The 24,016-nt window shown below is 36.5% G+C and overlaps 1 protein-coding gene across 1 annotated transcript; it reads right to left on the reverse strand.

The window, feature by feature from the left end:
* Window positions 1–2,075: 2,075 nt before the first annotated feature.
* On the reverse strand, window positions 2,076–17,294 carry LOC139731650 (extracellular serine proteinase-like). The gene is made up of 11 exons (XM_071642540.1): window positions 17,187–17,294; window positions 12,243–12,359; window positions 11,521–11,757; window positions 10,282–10,423; window positions 8,808–8,992; window positions 7,979–8,150; window positions 6,852–7,058; window positions 5,569–5,750; window positions 4,245–4,422; window positions 3,485–3,666; window positions 2,076–2,228 (listed from the first exon to the last, which is right to left on the reverse strand). The coding sequence occupies exons 1-11, from the start codon at window positions 17,292–17,294 to the stop codon at window positions 2,076–2,078; spliced, it is 1,863 nt and encodes a 620-aa protein (XP_071498641.1).
* Between the last annotated feature and the right edge of the window lie 6,722 nt (window positions 17,295–24,016).

Genomic DNA, 24,016 nt, shown 5'->3' on the forward strand with positions numbered 1-24,016 from the left:
TGAAACAAACTTTCGGAGTAGTGAACCTTATTCCATTTTCGGATTAACAAATCTCCGGAATAATAAACGATCGAGCAAACTTTATTCTAAATGGTGCGAATTTTTGTTACGCTCTTAATTTGGCAAATCAGAAGAATCCTCTTGTGATTTGATACAGATCCAAATAATTCAACTAAATTTTAGTTTCATCTAATCTTTGTCCAATGTAAGGTATGCAGTAAAGTCCATCAGTGTCAGAAGTTTTATGGGCAAGACAATGAATTTCGGGGCAGAATTTTCTAAAGTCGTGAATGCTTGAAAGGAGATTATCAAGAACACAGAGATATGATTTTGCATCGTAATAACATGAACACATCACCAAATAGCCCTTCATATCTTTTATTCTTTGTTTGATTTTTTTAGTTCTAGTTTTTTTTTTCTTTAACCGAGGTACTAGTCTTTTGTAGTGCATTGATTATCCATTTAAAAAAATGTCAATTTGGAGAGTGACCACATGAATTAAGATGCCTCGACACCTATGCACTTCAACATCATATTTAAACCCGCTTCTTAGGCAGCATCTTTTAGAAATCGTGGAATGGAGAAAATCCGGATGCCGCTCTTGATCGACGGATAATTACAAAGCTACCCTATATTTTTGCATTTTTTTTTCATTTAAAAAGTGATTTACACAGATAGATAGTAGATGCCCTCTTTATCGTTTTATCTGAAGAATTCCAATATAGGAATCCAGTGAAAATGAAATGTTGCTAGAAAATACAATTCTTATTTAAGATCTTGTAGTATCGCACGCATGCAAAAAAATATATATATATATATCTTTCTCATGTTATTATGTGTGCCATTCCCGTCAACCTGATTTTATGAAATGTATGAATGTAAGTCATAAGGGTCCTTTACTTCGTCTTCGAATTAACAAACTCTTGGAATTACGTATCTTATTTTGATATTGGATTAAAGAACCTTTGGAATAATGAACCTTGTTGTAGTTTCCGATTAAAGAGCCGAAGCAATAATGAACTTATTTCATTTATGGATTAAAGAACATTCGGAATAACGTAGCTTTTTCGGATTTTTTTTTTTCGGATTAACGACCCTTTGAAATAACAAACTGCCAGCAATAAGATTGTACACCACATCAAAGACATCATGGTAAAATGCAGGTATCTGAAAACGTAAGTAGAATGGATTTATGATATTGATTTATAACATACTATTCATATTCCCTCCCAAGAATTAATACCATCTATTAAGAAGTCCCTGATTGTTGTATGATACCATTTCCGCTGATCACAAATTGTGGTAAATACACTATTTACCTTACCTAATAATGATAACTTAAAAAAAAAACACTCCCTCAAATATGACAGAAACAATTTCAATGCAATAATGCCTATGATTCCTCAACAAAATAACGATCCATGAGTTGGAATTATTGTGTCATTTTATGACGATAAAATATGTTATCTATGAAATCGTAAATAACTATGAAATAGTAAATCCTCTGCTGCTGAAAGTCGAGGAATAAAGCAGATACATGTTATAAGGGGAAAAAAGAGAAACGAATTAATATTTCACTAAAGTATGTGCCTGTATGTGTGTGTGCATGTGTGCCCATGGCTATGTGCATGCAAATTTGCATGTATTGTGTGCTTTTTTGTTTTATCATCATTGTGTTTTTATTGTTGCACGTTGATGTTGATGATGGTGGTTGTAGTGGTTGTTTGTGTGTGCAAATACAAAAATGAATGAAACGAAACACTGATTATGTATTCACTTTCTGTTTATTGTACTGATAAGGTAGCAAGACATCAAATGCAGACGCTTGTTGACTTTCCTACAGACAGCAATATTTCAGCTTCTGAAGAGAACACATGAGTTACAAAATTGAAGTTGTTGCAAAGTACGCAGGGAGATAGTTAATGTCCTTCTTGCCAGTGTAGTTGCTTTAGCTATTTATTGCTCAATCAAAAATCGTCAATCTGTGCCGTTGGTGTACAGAATATTTGTTTTTACTCGCCCGTGTCTGAACAACAGAAATACCAGCCGGAAAGAACAAATCCTTAAGCGTTCAACTATTGTTTGATATAGGAAGCCTCAAATCCACCACGGGTGACCGAACTGTCGCTCGTAAACTTGATGACCAATCCGTCATTGGTCGATGTGATTGGAGCCGGGACTGCTGAGCCACACACTCTTTGGAGGAGGTTACCATTGCCGTCCATGATCTGGAAGAGTTGCACAAAGAGACATTAATGGGTACGTGTGCCTATGCAACATTCATTTTTTTCCTTTCCCAATATTCATACTTATATACGATTTTTTCCTGTTTTCACACGTCGATGCACAATCATTTATGTATAAATGTTCAAAACAAGTATATAATAATATAAAAAACAATCATCCCATACTGTCAAAGAATACACTTATGGAATGTGAAAGGCATCTTTAAAATCACTAACATCGTATTATGAGAAACATACAACTGAAATATTTTCTATTCAGTCGATTTATATGTAGTTTTGGATTTCATTTTTTTTCCAAAAGGGGAATTTCCGGACCTTGGGATACCTAGTGAGGATGTAAAAGATGAGTAAAATTTTACGTCACAGCAACAGAAATTAGATGTTAGTCGATATGAATATACAAAATGATTGAACTGATTATGGCATCACCTCACAAATCCCCACCTGTATTTTTTGATAGAGCTAGTAAGTATGATAATATCATTCCTGTCAAGCTTCAAAGTGACGATCTGTCAAATAATATTCATCTTAGGATTTGATACTGGCTATTAAATTCGTAAAAAAAAAAACCTAAAATCGGTCAGAAAAATTTTCTGACTAATTTTAGTATCATTAATCACAAGTTTAAAGGCATAATTTACCATTTGCAGATGAAACAAAAATCCAGCATTAGTGTTTTAAGATAGTTCTAAAATGTGAGTTAGGGATAGAAACATCCAATGTAAAAAATTGCATCCATATAATCGATGTTAAGTATTTTGAAATACACAAAATGTGAACAATAGTTATAATAAAAATGTTAACAGACTAAACCGTCTACAGTTATGGTTTAATGTGAAAAATACTGATATCTCCTTATATTTTAGGTTCTATTGTGAAAATTTTATATGGTAGGGTAATTTGTGATACAACAGACCTACTTATATGCATCAAATGTGATATCTTGAACATTTTTAAAATACTGCTCCCAAAGGTTAAACCTAACTTTAAAGGCAATGACGTTATAAGCTCGCGATTCGCGTCATACTATTCATATTGAATTTCCAAGGACTGTTTCCTGATTTTTTTTTGTGTGCGTATGTGAAAAACTATTTCATAACTGCAAAGATTTTTGTCAGAGTTTATTTTTAAAAAAATTCACTGATGTGTATGTAATATATATTTTCCTCAGTGGAAAAAAAAAAATCTTTTAACTGGTCCGAAGTTCTTCCGCAAGAAAGGAGGAATGTGGACAGTACCTCGACAGCATCGTAGGCACACGAGGTGTGACTCTCCAGGTCAAAGGAGCCAAAGCTGAGTGTGACGGTCTCGCCAGCTTCAGCCTCGATGGTGAATGAGCACATCTCGTTGTTGCCATAGTTACTTGGAAAGTTTGGCGAGGTGAACTGTCCAGTCGCCTTAGTGAAAACATGACCGCATTCTGCAACCGGAACAGTCGCAAAAGGGATGTTTACAGTGATACCTTTCGCTAATTCTCGTGAGTAATTTCATACAAACCTACGGGATCTTCTATAATAAGACACTTAACTCGTACTGTTCGTCATTAGTGGTTACGATTATTGTTGCACTTAGATTGTTTTTTTTTTTATCTTTTATTAAGGGATATTGCCCATGCGTCACCTGTCTTGCAGAACAAATGTAGAATATGACATTCGGTAATGTTCGTATCTTCCTTCTTTTATCTGTCGATGGCAATAGCACCGGCCCGGTTTCTTAGCGTCAGAAAAAAAAAAGGAATAGAGTCAAGATATTTAAGGAAATATTATGCACCTATATATGAAACATTGCAACCTATGTGAGGTAGTCACATAACTTTTACACCCCGTCGATTCGGCAGACTTTCTCCCCAAACATTCCAGATATGGGACAAACTAATCACGAAAGGAGAATGGAATGAAAAGTGTTTTCGTAGATGTTGTAAGTTTGATTCATTTTTGTTGGGGGGGGGGGGGGGGGGGGAGTCGGGGTGGGAAATGGGATGGCTTTAAATTATCTCACCTCCAGTCTCGGGAGGTACTCCAGTAACGTAGGATGCGGAGAAGCCGGATGAGGTCACGGAAAAGTCGCTCTCGAATCGAATGAGCATCGACTGGCTGGCCCCGGCCACAACCCCGGGACTGTTGGTGCCGCACCACTGACCAAGGAGAGGGTCAGATACTGATGCTCCGTCGTAGATCTTAGAGGGATAAAGACAATGACTACAATCAAACAAATAACAATGATAACAGTAATCATACCTATTCCCATCATCACCATCGTTTTAAAAATGACATTAACATCAGTATCACTGTCTTTCCTAACACCTGGAGTCATTATCATAAACATTACTTACATAGTTCGTCAGGAAAGATGATTTTATATAATAATGAAACAATTAGGGCAGCAAATTCAATGCAATCGGGTATACGAGTTTATTTTTTCTCAAGATTTAGACTATCCGTGAACACTGGGGTTTTTTTATGCTTTCATATTTGTCAGTTTGTTGACGTTCTACTTTGGCCAAATTCATATCTCTCATCCTTATTGCACGAATAGGAAATGATGACATCAAATTAGATTTTTTTTTTTTTTTTGGGGGGGGGGGGTGAGAATTATTTAGAATGACAATTAGTGTAAGTAAATGGAAACGAAGGAAATTTAAATCATCAATAACGCCAACCCTAATAAATGCAAGAGTGATGGAAATAACATTGAATAGACAAAATCAAGAGTAGAGAAAGAGATAACGGCCTGTTTTTTTGGAAGTGGAACACTGGAAACTTGAACCAAATCAAATCATACCGAAAGGTGAATGCTTCGAAGCCTTGATTACTCTCTGGGTATATTTGATCTGCTGTCATCTTGTATTATCATCATAAGATGATATGATATTGTGAGTATGAAACACACATTGTTATGAATAAATTGCAGGATATCCTCTGTGCATGATAACGTGTGTGAGACGAGGTGAGGTAATACATTACACGAAGAGAAGGACACACACACACACACACACACACACACACAAGAAAAACTGAAATGCAGCAACTGATATATCCATTTATATTGGTTTCATTCATTCGGGATTGAAGCGAAGAAAATATCCGAAGTATAAATGATAATTTTAGTATCTTTACATCTTGTAATGTGACGAGTACAGTACTGCTGAGAAAAAAAAAAAACTCTCTTTGATGATGACTATGCTTCAGAAAATCTTTGAAAATCGCTGTTTTCCATCTATCTCTTCACATGTATGTACGTTTGTATGTACATTTTTTAAGTCTCTGTGTGTGTCATGTGTGTGTGTGTGAATGTGGTGTGTACTTGTGTGTTTAATACATACGGAAACTGAATCATAAGCACAGGTTGAAGAGCTTTCGAGGTTGAAATCGTCGAAAGTCACTGTAATGGCCTCTCCGTCACCGGCAACGACAAGGTAATCGCACGTCAGATCGTCGTCGTAGTCGCTTGGATAATTTGGGCTGGTGAAAGTACCCGATGACTCGTTGAAATATCCGCTGCATGCTACGAAACGAAAGTATATGGTCAAAACAATCACGGTTCTCATCTAAATTGACTCAATAATTGAGAGGTGAGATCGACGTGAATTATAATACTCTCTAAGCAGCATACTGACTATTAGTTATATCAAAATGATTTGATTTATATTTCACTCTGTGAAATGCACTTTAAGTAGTTACTTTAGTGTATCTTAAAATGATGAATATTAGGATGACTTTCTTTTTTTCTGCTTTCGTGTTGATTTTGATACCAAGCAATCTATCATGATAACATGCAGCAACCTACTCAAATTATTGTGAACACTAAACGCAAGATACTGTTGAGAAATATATGTTTCAATATCATTGAAAACAGAAGCGTAGAAGTAAAACTCGAACAGGATGAATTAAAGGAAAAGATAAGAAGAGGAAAGAAAGCAAAATGATAATCAACAAGGATGAAATTGTCGTTAGGCATACAAATTTGGTAATCTACACTAAGAAAAAAAAAACATTCCAATAGACCTAAAGTACGGTATATCCCAAGAAAATAAACAGTACATATCAGGTGTAGATTTCCAATATTATGAGCATGATATACAGTAAACTATAATAAAATCGAAAGGCACGGTTACATGCATTGATATAAAAGACAAATTATGGGAGGAAGTAGATTAAACCTTTTGATGTACACATAATCTTAAAATCAATACAAAAAAATGACAGTAGTATCATTTTGAGAGATAGTAGAAATGGGACCAGCCCATCACATAATAAACAAAACAGAATAAAAAAAAATAAGCTGGACTCTTTCCACAGGAGCTACCACGTGTCATAAGAATCTGGGAAATAACGATTCTCATTCTCAGACGTGGATGGAATATAGCTTCATCCTTGACTGCAAATGGACTTGTTATCCGCCCCATTCCCCGCCTACCCCCCCCCCCCCAACACACACACACAAACAAACACAGTTTCACACCGATATAAAGATAAACAAACTATGACAGACAAATCTACGCAGGACCAACGACAAAAAAAAAAAAAAACATATTACTATTAAAACAACCAACAAACGTACACTATTTGGCACTTATAAAAGTAACCTTGTTCAAACCATTCTTACTGGGATCGCTTGGGGGAATCACGGGGGCAGAGGGATCAGGGATGAACCCTCCCCCGGCGTTTCCCTCGCCAATATAGAGAAGGAGATCAGGAGAGCCGGCAGGCAGATCGGTGATTCCAGTATTGCCATTCGCCTTCAACTGCAGCTTCTCTCTCACCTCCTGTGGGGTCAACTCGGGTTCAGAGGCAAGAAGAACTGCAGCAGCACCTGTGGAGAAGAGGAATCGTTTTTTTTTTTCATTAAATGAATACATGAATGAGCAGGTGCGCCCTACTTTGGCAAAAGGAAGCAAGTGACATTTTTATGCTGATTAACTTTTTTGTTGATTTGGCATATTTGAGGCATGCTCTATTTAACTGAAAAATCCTAACGTTACAATTCTGACTCATGTTTTAGATATTCGGGCGGTAAAAGGAAGCAAGTGCACAAAATTGTATGAAAAGAAAATGGCAAAAGAAAGCAAGTAACAACCTCATGATATGATTGTCACTTGCTTCCCTTTGTCAAATCATTTATATTAAATACACAATATAAAATACTTTTGCAAAAGGGAGCAAGTAACATCCTTATGATAGGATTGTTACTTGCTTTCTTTTGCCATTTTTTAATGTTTGCTACAAATCAATAATATTTTGGCAAAAGGACGCAAGTAAAATTCTTATGATAATCGATTGCTATCCTGATACAATTGGATAGTTTTTTTTTTCTTTTATTCATACTTTATTTGCTGCATATCAAAATGAGGTGATGGGCATCATTATGACAGCATGATGGAACCGAGAACTGTAAAAATTAAGATTTGCCCTTACAAATCTATGACCAATGTTTCATGACTCAAGAAAAAAAAAAAACAGAATTGCATTCCTTGCCGCTAGTTTTCTCCCTGCTCTTTACTATTTGCCTTAACATAGCTTGCCAACGTTTTAACTTCAAGATTAACTTCCTAATTAAGGAAAGAAGAGTGAGTACCGAGCTTTTCCAATTGTTTGTTCGTTGGTGTGTTTTTGTTTTTGTTGTTTGTTTGTATGTTTGTTTGTTTTTTGAGGAAGAGGAAAAAAGAAGGTTTTGCATTTTTGTGTGTGTCATTTAAAAGCTAAGAGGTAACAAACAATTAAGGTTTGGCTAACCTGCCACGTGGGGGCATGCCATGGAGGTTCCACTGATGGTATTTGTAGCGGTATCCGACCGAATCCAGGCGGAAGTGATGGACACTCCGGGGGCGAAGATATCGACGCAAGTTCCGTAGTTTGAGAAGACGGCGCGCACGTCCTCTCGGTCTGTGGCGCCAACACTGATAGCCTATAGCAAAACAATACAGTTTGTATCATTGCATTATCTTACCTGAACAACACATATTATTTGTGAGCACTATAATCGTTCATTGAAAAAAAAAAGAATAATAGTCGAAAAGTTGTGTAATAAATCCATATAAAGTTTCTTAATGCATCCTGTCCTTTGTTTTGTTTTGTTTTTGCCTACATGCTTTAGTCAATTATGTGTAACACGTTCAATTAGTTGCATCCTCTTTAATACAGTGACCTAAACGTAACTAAAGTCACTCATGATATCCTTTGAATTCGAGAGGTATTGCAAAACGGGGATGGGCAAAGTTTAAATATTCAACTTTCTGAAGCTTGTACCAAAGAAGATTCAGGGGTTAACTGTAAACAATAAAGGTAGGGATAATATTACCAATGGCAACTAAATACATTTATTATCGTTGCCATTGTCACAAACATATATTATTCGATATTCATTTTATTAACTTCCTATTGCAGTATTTACATTTACATGTCTATGTCATAGCATTAGCGTGTTAATATCATCTTTACTTCTATCTACAATAATACCATTATCATTGCTATCATGGTCAAGAGTTTTATCATCAGTGTCATCTTAATTATCATTGTAATCTGTTTCACTAAAAAAAAAAAAAAAAAAAAAAAAAAAAATCACCGGTTCAGCTCTCGCCGGAGAGTATTCACAGGCATCGCTGTTGTCGTTGCCGGCTGCGACCACGACGCTGACTCCCGCGTCGACCATGTAGGCGATGGCGTCATCCATTGTCTGGCTAGCGCCACCACCGAGGGAGAGAGAGGCTACTGATGGTCCTACAAAGTTGTCCGCAACCCACTCACAGCCTATGAGAATATTGTGTGATATATCATTATTGTGTATATTGGAGGGATGTGAGAGAGAAATCATGAAAAATTTAATCATGTTTGATCATGGCGACAACAATGATGATGATAGTGTAGTAGTAATCACATTTACATTTAAAGATATTGAATTTGTAAGAGTACTCGTGGTACTACTAGTACTATAGTAGTTATTTCATTGATTTGCGTAATTACTGATTAACAACAATAATATTGTATTGATAATATTATCATTATGATGAAAAATATTATTGTTCATTTTATCATTGAAATTGTCATTAATTATCATAACAATAATTGATAATTGATCCTGTTTGCAAGCAGAAACATAAAGTAAATAGGTTTGCCAGGAGGCTATTGTTGAATTTGTACATCAGTGCATAAATACTTCATTGTAGTTTGCGACGATCAAATTTAGGTGTATTTGCCGGGATGACTTCAGATTCAAGGAGTGCACTTAGCTCATCAGTTGTGACTTGGCCTCAAAGGGGATAAGGAGGCATCCTAATAATCATTATGCTTTAATAAAGGCGATATTTGCAGAATTCATAACATCAACAATAAAAACACTCACTAATGACATCGACACAACCTTAATTAGATTACGTACATTTCTGGCCCCTTGGATGCCTAATCAGATTATCACGTTAGCAATTGAAGATTCCGTATATTTAAAATGGCCTATTGTTCCCCAGGGCCGGCGGAGCGTTTTCAAAAGTGTGGGGGCCCACTTTCGGGTTTCATGAGCTAACAAGTAAAAGAAAAAAAAAGTCCTCGACCAGCTCATCTCTCCCCTTCCACTTCCGACAAGCAAAAACAAAAACAAAAACAAAAACAAAAACAACAAAACCTTACGGCGCTCACACTTCAAGATCTCTATCTATAAATGTCACTTACGTACTTAGATAAAGTGTGGGGCCCAAAGTGATGACACCTCATGTACTCGTTCGTATGGTGCACAAAAATTGTGGAGGCCCGAGCCCCCACGGCCCCCACGGTTCCGCCGACCATGTTCCCTCGCAGGTACAGCAATAGGACTCTCATTTGGCATGTTTGGACAACTTTCGAAATATTCAAGACGGGTGGTTACTGACGGTTTAATTACTAATGAGATATACCCGCTAAAATTGCAGGATGGCCTACCCCCGAGTCTAGAATGGCAAGCAATGGCACAAAGCCTTCAACCGATAGACGAGAAACAAACAAAAACAATAAGCAAGCATAATGACTCTCATTTTTTTTAAAAGAAGAAGAATCAACTGTCAACTTACCCTCGACTACATCTGCAGTCGAGCCAGAGCCCAAGCAGCCCAGAACACGGACTCCAAAGATTCTGGTGCCAGCGGCAACACCGTAAGTAGTTCCACCCACAGTTCCGGCACAGTGGGTTCCATGTCCGTTGCAGTCGTCACCCTGCCCAAAGATTTTATATGATATATTTTATTGATTCTGTATTACCAGATGTGAGCGTTCTTTAGTAAGATCTAGAATGAGAGGGGAAAAAAAAAAAGCTTTTTCAAGAGATCAAAAATATATAAGAAATAAACACCAAAACAACACCATGCAGGTTCCCTGCAACATCTTCAATCAGTAGGGCCTCGAACATGAAAACATGCGAGTTACATTTATCATTGGGAATTATACCTTATGATGTAATGTCTGTTGTTAATCAAATTCAGTAGGCATACTTTACAAATGATTAACAGATGACACTCTTGACAGAATGGGGGGTGTGAGCGTGTCCAAGTAGTCTGAAGAAAAACAGTTGAACATTTTTGTAACATTTTTGGTATCAATATTGGTATTCATTTTGCCATGCCATGTAAATGATGTTGAGGGTGAGTCTTTAATCAACACAAGTCTACATGAATTTGCATGGCATAGGTACTCAAGTTAGAGATTAGCAGATAATGCTAAAACAGACATTTCTGATAAACACCTGCTAGATCTATTCATAGGACTAATCTTTTAATACTGTTTAATGATCCACCTTCTGGTTTGACACGGGCTTGACCATGCTTACTTCTAAAATACTCTTTATTTCTATGAATCATAGCGACATCCTCGCCTGTCTTAATCCCCTAATTATACAAATGGCTTGGATTGCTCTTTCATACGTGGACCCGAAACTTCCTCATATCTCTTCGACAAGGATCTTTAAAACGTTTTCTAATCTAATCTTAAACCCTGCCTCATCAAAACTTCTAATACTATTATACTTGTTATCGTGATCACTATCTTTACTGTTATCGTTATCATTCAATTCACTGCCAGTATCAGTATCGGTATCATTTTCATTATTAACTTTATAGAACAATAGCAGTCGAAGAGTCAAAGGAATGGATTTCTTTGGTACGTGATCATTTAATTAGATGTATGAATGGCTGCAATGTGCTTTTTCGCAGTGATAGAAGGATATTTGGAAGATATCTAATAAGATACTTATGGTCAATTGGGATGTGTCAGGCTAAATGCAGTTTTACTGTTGTTTTACTGTGCACAGTACTTACGTCTCCATCACGCGCGTCATATCCGATAAATCCTCGTCCACCGAAGTCCTGGTGGACAGCGTTGATTCCGGTGTCGATTACGTACACGTCGACGCCAGACCCATCGCCCATGGGATTGAACACGTCATCGAGAGGGAGCGAGACTTGGTCGACACGGTCGAGACCCCACGACGCGACCGCAGAGGCTCGCACGATGCCATCCTCTTCGATGTACTCCACGAGGCCGGAGCTTCGCAGCTGCTCAAAGATATTTTAACACGTTATCCGTCACACTTATGCTTTCAAGTATGATTTCATTCAGAAAACGTTGCGATTAAATTCACAAATCTAAACGCGGGAAACACAGTTAATTAGAACATGCTAGTACGCGCTATCATCATCTTTATGTTCGTTTTTTTAACTCCTCTCTTTTAATTCATAATAGCAATGTTTTCGGAATAATTACCACCTCCCCCCCCCCCCCCCCCCGTTGTTCATGGACAAACAATGCTATACGCTCTTCAAGCGTGCGCAAGATATTATGACAATCATCATCACTCAGCTGGTCTGAAAGAGATGAAAGAAAGTCTAAAAAAAAAAAAGGTTACCCAATGATTCCACTATAATGACATCAGAGATAAAGTCCTCATTATCGAAAAAAATACCTTATAGTGTTTACTGTGTTTTTGTAGACAAGGGCACTGTGCACGTTATTTTGCTTTCATTTGTTGTAATCTACTTACATGTGTAACCATGTCGTCAGTGAGTTCCGCTGCGAAGCCGTTAAACACAGTTCTGTACTTGTGTATTATTCTGACGTCACCGAGTGAAGCTATGGTAGACTCAAGGTTTCCCCCGGCCTGTCAGATACAATGTAAAGGAATCGACATTTAATACCACTGCGGTAGCACGAATGATCGAACTACCATCACCAAGAGGCACAATAATACCACGTTGATATGTTGTCAAATGTATACATTTTTTTCTTAAAATTCAAAAGTACAATCATACTCTATTAGAGTGCATTCAGTACGAAACTACATGATATGTTTTCTTACGTATGTATTTAACATAGTGCATGTTTATTTTGACCGAAAGATCGGTCTGTATCTGTCCGTCGGGGAATGTTCCGCGGAGACTGCGTCTGGCTTCACGGATCCCCTCCGTATACAGACCGAAGTCAATGATTGCGGCTCCTGTGTGGAGCAGTCGCGCACAGATCAAACGTTACGATAAACCAAATTTCAGACAGCTTTTTTACATTCAAACAAGTATGACATGACATGACACATTATGCAGCAATATTTGGGATAAATTTCTCACATTTTGCAATCGAAATACTCACATAACCTCGGTTATAATGCAGAAATTTTATCGATATCGCAACATCGCCGTTCGCGAGCAGTAAGTCGCCATTTTGAATCTGTAACAATTGCTAAGCCAATCACATGCGAGGTACGTGTTTTCGTAAAACAAACACGTAGAAACTACCTCGCATGTGATTGGCTAATAGATTCATAGTGTATGTTTCTGCAGTTTGAATGTGACGACGCGACAGGCTGTGTTTTACGTTGAAAATTCTCCTAAAATATTGGATTATTCATTAATCTGGTGAGTGTAACGTATTCTTCAAAAAATAATTTCACCATACAAGCTTAAATATGCCGACCTAGGGCCGTGAATTAGACGCAATCGAGAAGGGTGAGGTACCTCACCCAATTTTCCATAGAGACAGTGGTTAAGAACATCCACACAGCAATGGGTACTGCAACCTTCCGTCTGTCTACGGAGGACAACGTTAATGGCAACATATAAAAGAGTCCTCCGGACAGACGGATCTTTCTGTCTAATGTTTATTGTGCTTAATGTCATGCTAGCACTTTGTTACATTTTCTTACGATGTATTAATTTTGGAATACAGCCACAAAAAGAGAAGTTCTCGGAGCATAATAAGGTATTTTATATCTACGTTTATTAACACTGTCCACTGTCTACGGTAAAATCTGGGCATGGTAAACTCAGACGTTGTACCCTTAAAAGGCCGTCGTTTCTTCTTTCAGATATTTTTGGTTTGTTTGTTTATTCAATATAGTGACAGATACAATGCTGGCATGAATGATAGGACCATGATCATGCAGGGGAGATTACGACTTGAAACATCAATAACGTTTTATATCATTGGATAATACATTTAAGCACACAAGGGCTCGGGCTGACATGCGAGATAGGTGGAAGTATTAACATAGGGTCATCTCAAGACAATATTCTCAAGTAACTCAATGATCATTAGTTACAGGACTTAAGCCTTTCCAGTGATACTTCACCGGTCTCAAAGCACGGAGTTAAGGTGATAGAGCATATTCCATAATATTTTTTTTATGAGCAGGTGAAGTCACAATTATATGTGATTGTGCACCACAAGACGAACAAAAAGTCGCACACACTGATTTTGTGTGAGGACTGAAAATAGATGAAATGGGTCAACCTAACCGATCTTGACTTTTTCATATTTTCTGAAAGAGCAAGTCTTCTTCTACATTATGCTAAAATTTGGGATCATAAAACGGGTAGGAAAGTGTGTTTTCTTAGCGGTTTATCTGGAACTTTTTTTTTTTGGTAGAATAGTGTGATTAGATGTGTTTGTAGAGTCCCCTTCTAAACCGTGTACACACTCTTCACTTTCAACTCTAATATCTCTTGAATAGATAATGCTACTGCTTTGAAAGTTAGCATCAATTATGAACAGAATGTGTTAATAAGGCACACTTAATTTCAATTTAATCTGATAATTCCTTCATTGTTGTTACTCTGGTGGTTCATATCCTGTTTTTGTCCCATTCGTTGCACAGCCAGCGCGGCTTGGTTAAGATTTCTGAGTGTGTGTTTTCTTTCCAATATTTAGATAGGTTAGGAGAGCCCATTTAATTTGAGCCGTCATACATCATTTTAAAGCTTAAAATCTGCTCTTTTAGATTATGCTCTTAACTAAAATTTCATGTCTGGCGACTTTCTGTGCGTTTTGTGATGCAGGGTCACATATGTCAATTAAGTATGTCAAGTATGTCAATCAAAAAATAGGGTAAGCTCATTTTGCGATCATATTGTACAGTTCCTTTTCACTCTATTTGGATACGCTATTCTCGAGTTCATAACGGTGTAAGCTGTTATCTTTATTTAAACAAACGGAAAGCAAGCACAGTGTGCAACGGCGCACAATCCATAATGATATGAGACAATGTTTAACATTGCGGTAGGTTGATTTCATAAATATTGTCGAACTTCTTCATACCTAGTTTAATCATAGCTTCATATTAGGACTTTTTTAGGAAAATCTAGGTGTTGTTATGTATCATCGTCTCATGATACACTATTTCATCATCATTGTATTATCATGAAGATGTGTGATGCTGTTATCATGAACCCAGTGTCCTCGTAAAACAATCTTCATTTTAGTCCATAAGAGATATCAAATCGACTTAAAGTAATGAAAATGATATATTATGAAAATATGGGACATTTTCTCCTATCTTCCAGACTATTCCTTCTTATGCAGCAAGTAAGAATCATTGGAAAGGTGTTTTTTTTTTTTTTTTTTTGTTTTGTTTTTTGTTCGTTTTTTTGTTTGTTTGCTCTATGTAATGATGGACGTAAAGCAGAAATTTATAGAGAATCTAGAAATATGACAAGTTTGATATCTACGGAAAGCTAAGAAGCTAGTTAACAAAACTGGATATCTTTTAGACGATGTACCTTTACCCCCAAACTGTTTTTGAGATTGAAAAAACACCCAATTTCCATGACCACGTAGCTCCGTTCGCTACAAGAAACATCGGATTTGAGCGACGTCACCAAATGTGTATGAGCTGATTTGCCGTACGGCTATATGAGACCCGCTCTGGCAAAACCCGAAACTTCTCGGCAAATGTGATTTCGCGCTACACTCGAAAAAGGTCAAAAAATTACCTCAGGGACCAAATTGACATTTTGGTATCACGTTGTAGAGGAAATTTTCTAGTTTCTGATTGATATCAACAACATTTCGAAATACAACCTACAAAATGTGGAATTTTGAAGAGAAAAGTGGGATGTCAATCTCAAAAGTTGGCCAAAATCTTACGTCTAAAGACCAAATCGCCCTCGCTTACGGCGAAAATGACTGTTCTTTTGGCTATCGTGTCTTAGATATTCTGAGTTGAACCCTGACACATTTGGTACTTACAGAAAGCTGTACCTCTGCTTATTCCAAATATGGTCATGGCATGATGTCATGCTACTCACTTTCATTCATAAATTCGTCTGAAACATGCGTAATTTTATGCAAATCGTCTCCCAGACGCGTAAACAGCCTAGTTACCAAGACACTTGATCGAAATACATGCAACCTACATGTATAACATGTACTATGGGGATCGCTGCAGCAGCGGTGCATGTTTGCATGCAACACGTGTATCGTGACTGCTGCTCAGCACGGAAATGTTGCAGTTTCCCGCTTTGTTAGACTGGGTTTTTTTAGCAAGTTGAGGTAGAAATTAGAATTTAAACCAACACACAAGAGAAAAAGAAGGTCACATTTATCTAACAAACCTTCATCATGCCATTTCGAAGAAGAATCAACCTGAAATCACGGCATCAAGGAATACCTCTTCACTGCCGATTCTGCTGGTACTGTTGTGCGTACACCTGATCACAGCGATCGCGAATCTTGAGCTGATTACGGTAGGTTTTGTGAGTTTCAAACGTCGTATTTCCGTGAATTTAAGGGTGTAAAAATGATTTCCAATCAATTACAGTTCTTTGACTTAGTTATCATCCTTCATGAGTATGTAAGATTACCTCAGCTATACGCAATTCCCCCACAGTGATCGATTTGTTGTGTCAATAATAACAGCAAATTGTGGCTGTACGAAGGAACAGCTGATCACGGCGATCGTGAATCTTGAGCTGATTATGGCAGGTTTTGTGCTTTTCAAACATCGTATTTCCGTGAATTTATGGGTGTAAAAATGATTTCCAATCAATTACAGCTCTTTGACTTAGTTATCATCCTTCATGAGTATGTAAGATTACCTCAGCTATACGCAATTCCCCCACAGTGATCGATTTGTTGTGTCTATAATAACAGCAAATTGTGGCTGTACGAAGGAACAGCTGATCACGGCGATCGTGAATCTTGAGCTGATTACGGTAGGTTTTGTGCTTTTAAAATTTTGTTTTTCCGTAAATTTATGGGTGTAAAAAATGATTCAAATGAACACAAACAAACAAACAATTTCACGACGTAAATATATACTTTTAGCGGACGATTTATTCTAGATTGACAACAAATTACACGTCAATTTCCTGAAAAGTGCACACAGTTTGCCTATAGATACGTAAATCCCACTGGGTTGCATACATATTTGTTGACGTCGCAAATTTGGCATTTTCGTACTTTTGCGGACTTTTTCCAGTGCTCAAATCTGGTAAAAATAGAGATTCTTATATTAAAAGAAGAGACAACTTTATTGCATGATTTATGTAAGAAATTAATCCAAATAACATTAAATGATGGAAAACAGTCAATTTCTATGATATTATTTCCTTTAAATTTCTTCTTTAACTTTAAAATATCTGGATTTGGTGCTTTACCCATGTTGCTGCATCAAAGTGTTAAAAAAACAAAGATCCTACCGCCATAGTCCACTCACCTTGAGTTTGACCAAGTACCGTCCTGGAATGCGTTCCCTGTGGGTGTGTAGAGGAGCGAGTTCGGCCGTGGCCAAAGCGGCCAATAGGAGTATAATGAATCCTTTCATGTCTATATGAAGGAAAACATTATGAAAGGACTTATGAGCTTGGAAAAAAAAATGCAATGAAACTGTATGTTGGATGCATATTATGAACATTATTATATAAGCGTACATGCATGTTAAATGAGCAATTCTCGTATTGGTTGACATTTTTGTTGTTTTGTTTTGTGCTTTCTTGGCTGTGCTAATGTTCTATGTGAATTTTTACGTCAGGAAAATCCGCCTCATCGCAGGAAACCAATAATCTTACATAACTTTGTATTGCCAGCTACAGATCGCGCCAATCTTTGAGTTTTGTATATTAAGGGCAAATAAGGCAATTCTTATAAGAATCGTACCGGCTACCTATTTTGTTAAAAACAACAAACAAGCAAACAAGAAAAAAACAGACAACAACAAGAACAAACGTCCTCAATACCTGCGTAAAAGTATTGCTAGATCAACATGATCAATCGGTAGTAACACCCTGATTGGCAAGTTCCAACAACTACATAAAAGTGTTGATTTGATAGTGAATACATAATAGTGTTGGTTTAAGCACTTGTTATCCAAGTAAGATATGGGATAACAATAAGTAAACCAATTAAGTGAGTTGTAGAACAGATTTCACTGCAGTGTAATAAATTATTCAATAAGATTTTTTTTTTTCAAAGAACCGATTTGTTTGATACACACCGATTTCAACACAACGTAGAATACAAGTGACTATGACGAAAAAGAAAGATTGCAGTCAAAAGTTCAGTACATTATATAAAAATGATGATTAGAGCTAAAAGTAAGTCTCCAGATAATATCTGGGGATCAAAAACCTTATCATTTTGTCAATGTCGCAAATTGCCGCAATGTTGTATGTTGTCACTTTAACATTATCATATATGGCATTCTCAGGCTTGTTTCTTATCCGAACCCATCATATCGTTCAAACATGCTAAACCTGGGCTTTAGCACACTCTCTATCTCACAATGCCCCTTTCGACCTCTTTAATGCTCTTTCTCCGTAACCTTCTTCTTCAATTGTTATTCTCCGTTATCAAGTCTCCCTCACTCTATTTCTTTCCATTAGAATGTTGCAGTGAAAATAAACCATGCATTCACAACGAATCTCTTATTGAAATGGCAAACGTCGTACAGCAATAGCACGCTGATCATTGTGTCATCAAACGTATAGCTATAAAGAAAAAATGTGACGTTATAAATACAAGTCCTTCTTCAAAAGTCGTACGTAAGTGTCACTGGTCTTCTCTCTTGAAAGTTTTCTTTTATTATCTTTTTTAAAAATATTTTTTATTATTCGAATGTGACATGACTGACTACTTCACGAAATTACACTCTCAACAAAATATTTGGCTAAACCTAAGGACGATACCGTTGCAAATGGAAAGTTGAAAAGGTCTGAATTCGACAGGTGATAATTCTGAAAATAACATTTACTCCTTTTATATAACTCATTCCCGAAATCACACTATCTTGTTAGTTTGATTTTATATGCAGAGTAATACTCTCTTTATGCACTCTTTTGTTCATTTCATTGTTGTCAATGCTCAAGCAAAGACAATATTTCATCAACCGAGACCAGCGAAAGTCAAGTATTTTTTGAATTCATCCTAACTCTGTTTCCAGCATTTCGAGGAAAATATTCTTCAGGTTTCCGCCACTGTAAATTTACTGTGGCATTACAGAGAAAGTTTAGCCTGGGTTAAAGACTAATGCCTAAGAAGAACCAACGTGATCCCCTATATCTTTTCATACCGTAATCAACAAACAACTTCTTTGAACTCAGAAACGAACAGTTTTGCTGGTCTCTTGAAGTTTAAAAGTATACAGAACAGTTATTCCTCGGAAAACTGTTGATTTTGAAAATGAGCTACCAACCTTTTCTGGTGCCAATGAAACACTAATAACCCCAATTGAATATCATCCTTTCAAGCCTGAACTTCTTTTTAAGATGACAAAAAGGTAACATGAAAGGCTACAATAACTTACTTTGTATCAACAATGAAAAAGCAAATATTGTACACAAACATATGAAAACTTTGTACCGTACACACTGAAAAAAAAATATATATATACAATTAGAAACAAAAATCTAGGACTTATTTAGGTACCTTGGCATTTAAGCTTTATTCTTTTTACTTTGAAATTTACAGAACTGAAATATTTGTCGCCGGCTTACCTTGTCCTTTTGCTTGCCTGCCTACTGTGGTAGCTGCGTTATAGAATAAGCTAGACTCTGTTGAAAATGGACATCTTATACCAAATATTACATAACAGCTAACCAGTCCATTTCTCTAGTAATAAAAAAAGAAATACCATGTGGCTTGATTCTCACAGAGATTTCCTCTGCTTCTTAGTTCTTATCATCTTGGTCCCAGTTTTGTTAACGTATATCAATGCAAACAAGGAGACGTATTGTTTGAAGCAACAAGATAAGATTAACGCCTTGCAATGGTGCATGTATATAGGGATGGACTTGCCCAGCTCCGTGTTCTTCGAATTCTCAAGGAGCTTACGAAATGAATGACGTCAATCACATCACCATGCATATTGAAATATAATGTTGTTGCTAGACAAGTGCGCATGCGCTAACGTTCCGTCGACGACGGTGTCGAGGACTAATAGTGTCAAAACACTGGCAGACATAGCAAAGTCAGTGTACATCAGACCTCGTTCATAACCGGAAGGGGTCGGGCCACAAACTCTTCTCCAGTTTGAAATCTAATTTCAGACCATGCATGCTATGTACAGCTGCTTTGCTTTTATTAGATAACAGATGGTTGAGGTTTTGTCACAAACAAATTAATTGCATCATATATTCATATAATATGGAGAGAGAGAGAGAGAGAAAGAGAGAGAGAGAGAGAGAGAGAGATATGGCCTACATGTAGAGAGCCTATAATTTGAGTGCACATCATGCACGTTTTGAGTCACCTTCCCAAATTCGAAAAGGCGACGCTGTCATGTACAACACTTGCTCTGCAGGCCTATGAACGAATAACGTAATATACATCATTATGTATGTACGTATATGATTTTGAATGAAGTCATGCTATGATTCCGAAGATGTCACCAGTGATTTATCACACCGCACTGACACGTAGGACTGCATAGGTGGAAGTGTCCGTCTTGTTGTGTGTTGTCTGCAAGAGAGCTTTTTCTTAATTTACTGCTTCTGAATTCAACTCTCTCAATCAGTCTCGCAGTCAAATCCTTGTGATGATCTTACTACTACCCTCTTGAAGCATTGTAAGATTTGTTTGTTCTGTTTTGTTTGTATATTTTAACCACATTTCTTTTCTTTTTTTGTTTTTTGTTTTTGTTTTTGTTTTTGTTTTTGTTTTTTTGCTGTTTACACTCACTGAACCTTGTGGTGTCAATATTTCCCGATGATTTGTTTTTATTTCTTTGTTAACATTTCGTTGCATTGGCAGGAGCTGTGTGCCTGGAGCAGCATTTGGCAGTCCTTTGTTATCGCTCCATTGGCTGAACCATCCCTAATTTTGGACATTTGGCAGTCTCAGATGCAATATAGGAAGTCAGGAGGGTGATGACCGACCTGTGAAGGAATTTGAGAAAGAATTTGTTGACCTCCTCGAGTTTATAGTTCGTAATAATGCCATGGACAAGAAAAAAGATACTTCCATGTGGAATTTGATCGATTCTGTTGATCTGAAGAAAAATTTAGAGCAATAATGACAAAGGAGTAAAGAAATTAGGGCAAGATGTCATCAGACTTTAAACAAAGCAGCATCGGATTTGAAACCCCCATGAACTAATACCACGAACAGTGTTCCCACAGATCATGCATCCATATTCTCGGCTTCCAAGAGAAAAGATGAGAGAAGATCAGGGAATGTTAGCGGCAGACACCATCATCAGGGCAAAGCCGGGTGCGACCTTTGGACTCCGTCAAGGACATAGTGCTTGGAAAGCCACGTGAGACTGCCCTGCCTGTTACGTTCTCTCGTTCGGCCACTAAGACTCCATTACTTAAAACACATCCGCTTTTCATAATCGTTAATTAAACCAGCTATATGACGAAGAAAGAGATTATAGAAAACTGCATGGAGTTTAAAGGAACCGGAATGTTCATCGTGTTAGACTCACACGTTAAGAAAAAACGAAAAACAAAACAAAACAAAATAAAATTGTCACTGACCGGCATTACCCAAAACGTGAAATCAGCGTAGTTATCTGGTGACGGTTTTACCGCCCTTCTTGGCCCATCAGGTGGATTAGATAAACAAAAACAAAAAAATGATTCCCGTGAAGAAGATATTAGAGAATAAAGTAAACTCACCATGAACATCATTCATACACATGTAAGATTAGTTTGTGGCCAGTAAACAATTACCTCCTGCTATCTCATGAAAATTGTATGTCAATGTCTCAATCCAGCTCTTCATTAATATTTATTGTTCCCGTTCTACTGTTATACTTCATTTGCAATTTGCATTTGGATATTTAAAAGTCACAAGTAAATGTTTCAATGTCTACCATAATGTGCATAATATGTCTTTATCAGTTCCTTCTCTTACTCGTGAAGGAAAAAAAAAAAACTCTACCAAAGTTGTTGTTTTTTTAACCAATACAGAAAATCCGGTACAGAGAGTCGATGGCACAGGTCTGTTTTTCCACATATATTCATGTTATCCCGTCATTGGTAAGAGATTATTTAATTGTTATTAATGAACAACTTCAAAGTGTTCTTTTTATAATTTTTCAAAAAACTCGAACTCGTAAAAAGTAACAGGAGTTGTTTATCCCCCAACCATCTCTCTCTCTCTCTCTCTCTCTCTCTATATATATATATCTATATATATATATATATATATATACATACATACATACATACATTGCATATATTGCTATATTGAAGTTGTAAAATTCCGTTGAAAAAAATATTTATATCTAGTGGTATAAGTTATGTTGTTAAATCGCTTAATGCAACTGCTGGTCATTGAAAGTAATATTTCAAATATTGCCTCTTTGTAAGAATTTAACTAAGACTTGAAGTGAGTATTATTATAAAACTTTTGTTGAATTTTGATGATAAGTATAAATGACTATGGACTATGATGAACAACTTTTTGAATAAAGATATAAAGAAAGATAAGAAAATTGAAACATTGAAGATTGATAAGAATGTAACTAATGGGAAAGAAATTGAAAATACTAAAAGTTTTTGTTTGTATTGGCAATATTTTATTTATAGTACATCGATGTAATTAACCATCTTTTTCATGTTTGTTTCGGTTTTTGTTTTAGTTTTATGTTCATGTTAATCTTCTGTATAAAACTGATTTATGATCTCTGAAAATAACTTAGATTCCAATTTTACATAATTTTTTACAACGGTATACGCGCGCCTACAGGCCTTATTGGCTTTTTATGTGTACACGATTTTCCATGTTTTTACCTTTTGCCTGTTGTAATCTGTAACAACTTATGACTGTTATTTTGATGTCGTTGTTGTGATTTTTTTTTGTATGTAATTGTTTCATCTGTTACACTGGATGCTTAATGTTGTCTTTTGTGATTTGAAATGGAAACAAACGAATCGAATTGAAATGAATATATATATATATATATATATATATATATATATATGTATATATACATATAATCATATACATATATATAAATATATATTGCACCGCCGCGCCATGTTTTTGTTCAGTCCATTGCTGCTGCTATATATCTATATGTATATGTATATATATATATATATATATATATATATATATATACATAAGTGTGTGTATGTGTGTTCTCTAAACTCTCTCGCCAATGCAACCAATACACACATAATCCTATATTGTCAAAACCCACTCACTGTAATGATGTCTTTCACACAACTCAATGTAAATTCTTTATTAGATGTATTTTAGGGTGTGCTTTAGGGTGTGTTTTGGGGCGTGTTTTGGAGATTTGGAAAGTTAATTAATTCAAACGTCATTTTAGTAAAATCTGTGTATTGTGAAGAAGAAGAAACATAAGCGCTTGGTCTTTAATAAAGAACAAAAAACCAACAACATAGAAATTCGTATTAGTGAATCACGTCCACCGTTAATATAAAGGAAAGGGGTGCATGTGGGTTTCAAAATTTCGGTTGGATTTCACGCAGTGAAAGTTTGCGTGTGTGTGCGCGCACGCATGTATACATGTATGGGTGTTGTTATTGTTTCACTTCCTTGATCATGTTATCATTGTTGATGGTGGAGGTGATGGTACGTATCGTGGCTGATGCACGAATCTGTGCGTCTTTGTGTATTGGATTGAAAAGCGTATGTTTCTTCCCACTGAAAGAAGCACACAAACAACATTTTTCTAATTGTCCTAACATGGGGAAACGTTGTTTTTTAACCCGCAACTGTCTCCTATGAACACACTCGTTAAACACAAAAAATAAACAATAGAAAGACAAACAAAACTGTATAAAAAAACACAACAAGGAACTGATGATGCATTCACTTTCTGTTTATTGCACTGAAATGGATGTCAAGCACCAAAGGAAGAATTTCGCCAACTCTCCTAGAGACAACAGTATTTCAGGTTACTTCAATTTCAGTTAATGTATTTCAGTCGTTACCAAGTAAGCACAGAAAATTGCATGTCATGCCTTATGATTGCCTTTCTCTTGACTGCTCAATCAAAAATCATCATTATCAATTTAACGCCCTTGGTTGTCTGGAATATCTGTGTATGCTCACCCATGTTTGAGAAACAGA

The sequence above is a fragment of the Diadema antillarum genome, unplaced genomic scaffold (assembly GCF_040938485.1).
Source record: "Diadema antillarum isolate AM-2024a unplaced genomic scaffold, OU_Dant_1.0 seq00000382_RagTag, whole genome shotgun sequence".
NCBI lineage: Eukaryota > Metazoa > Echinodermata > Echinoidea > Diadematoida > Diadematidae > Diadema > Diadema antillarum.

Bases quoted from the DNA above. Each gene is read 5' to 3' on its own strand.
- LOC139731650 (XM_071642540.1), bottom strand. From the start codon at position 17,294: ATGAAAGGATTCATTATACTCCTATTGGCCGCTTTGGCCACGGCCGAA. The intron at 10,424-11,520 runs GTAAGTACTGTG...ATCTTTGGGCAG, and splicing joins ATGACGCGCGTGATGGAGAC to GGTGACGACTGCAACGGACA. The intron at 8,993-10,281 runs GTAAGTTGACAG...ATATTCTCATAG, and splicing joins GACTGCAGATGTAGTCGAGG to GCTGTGAGTGGGTTGCGGAC.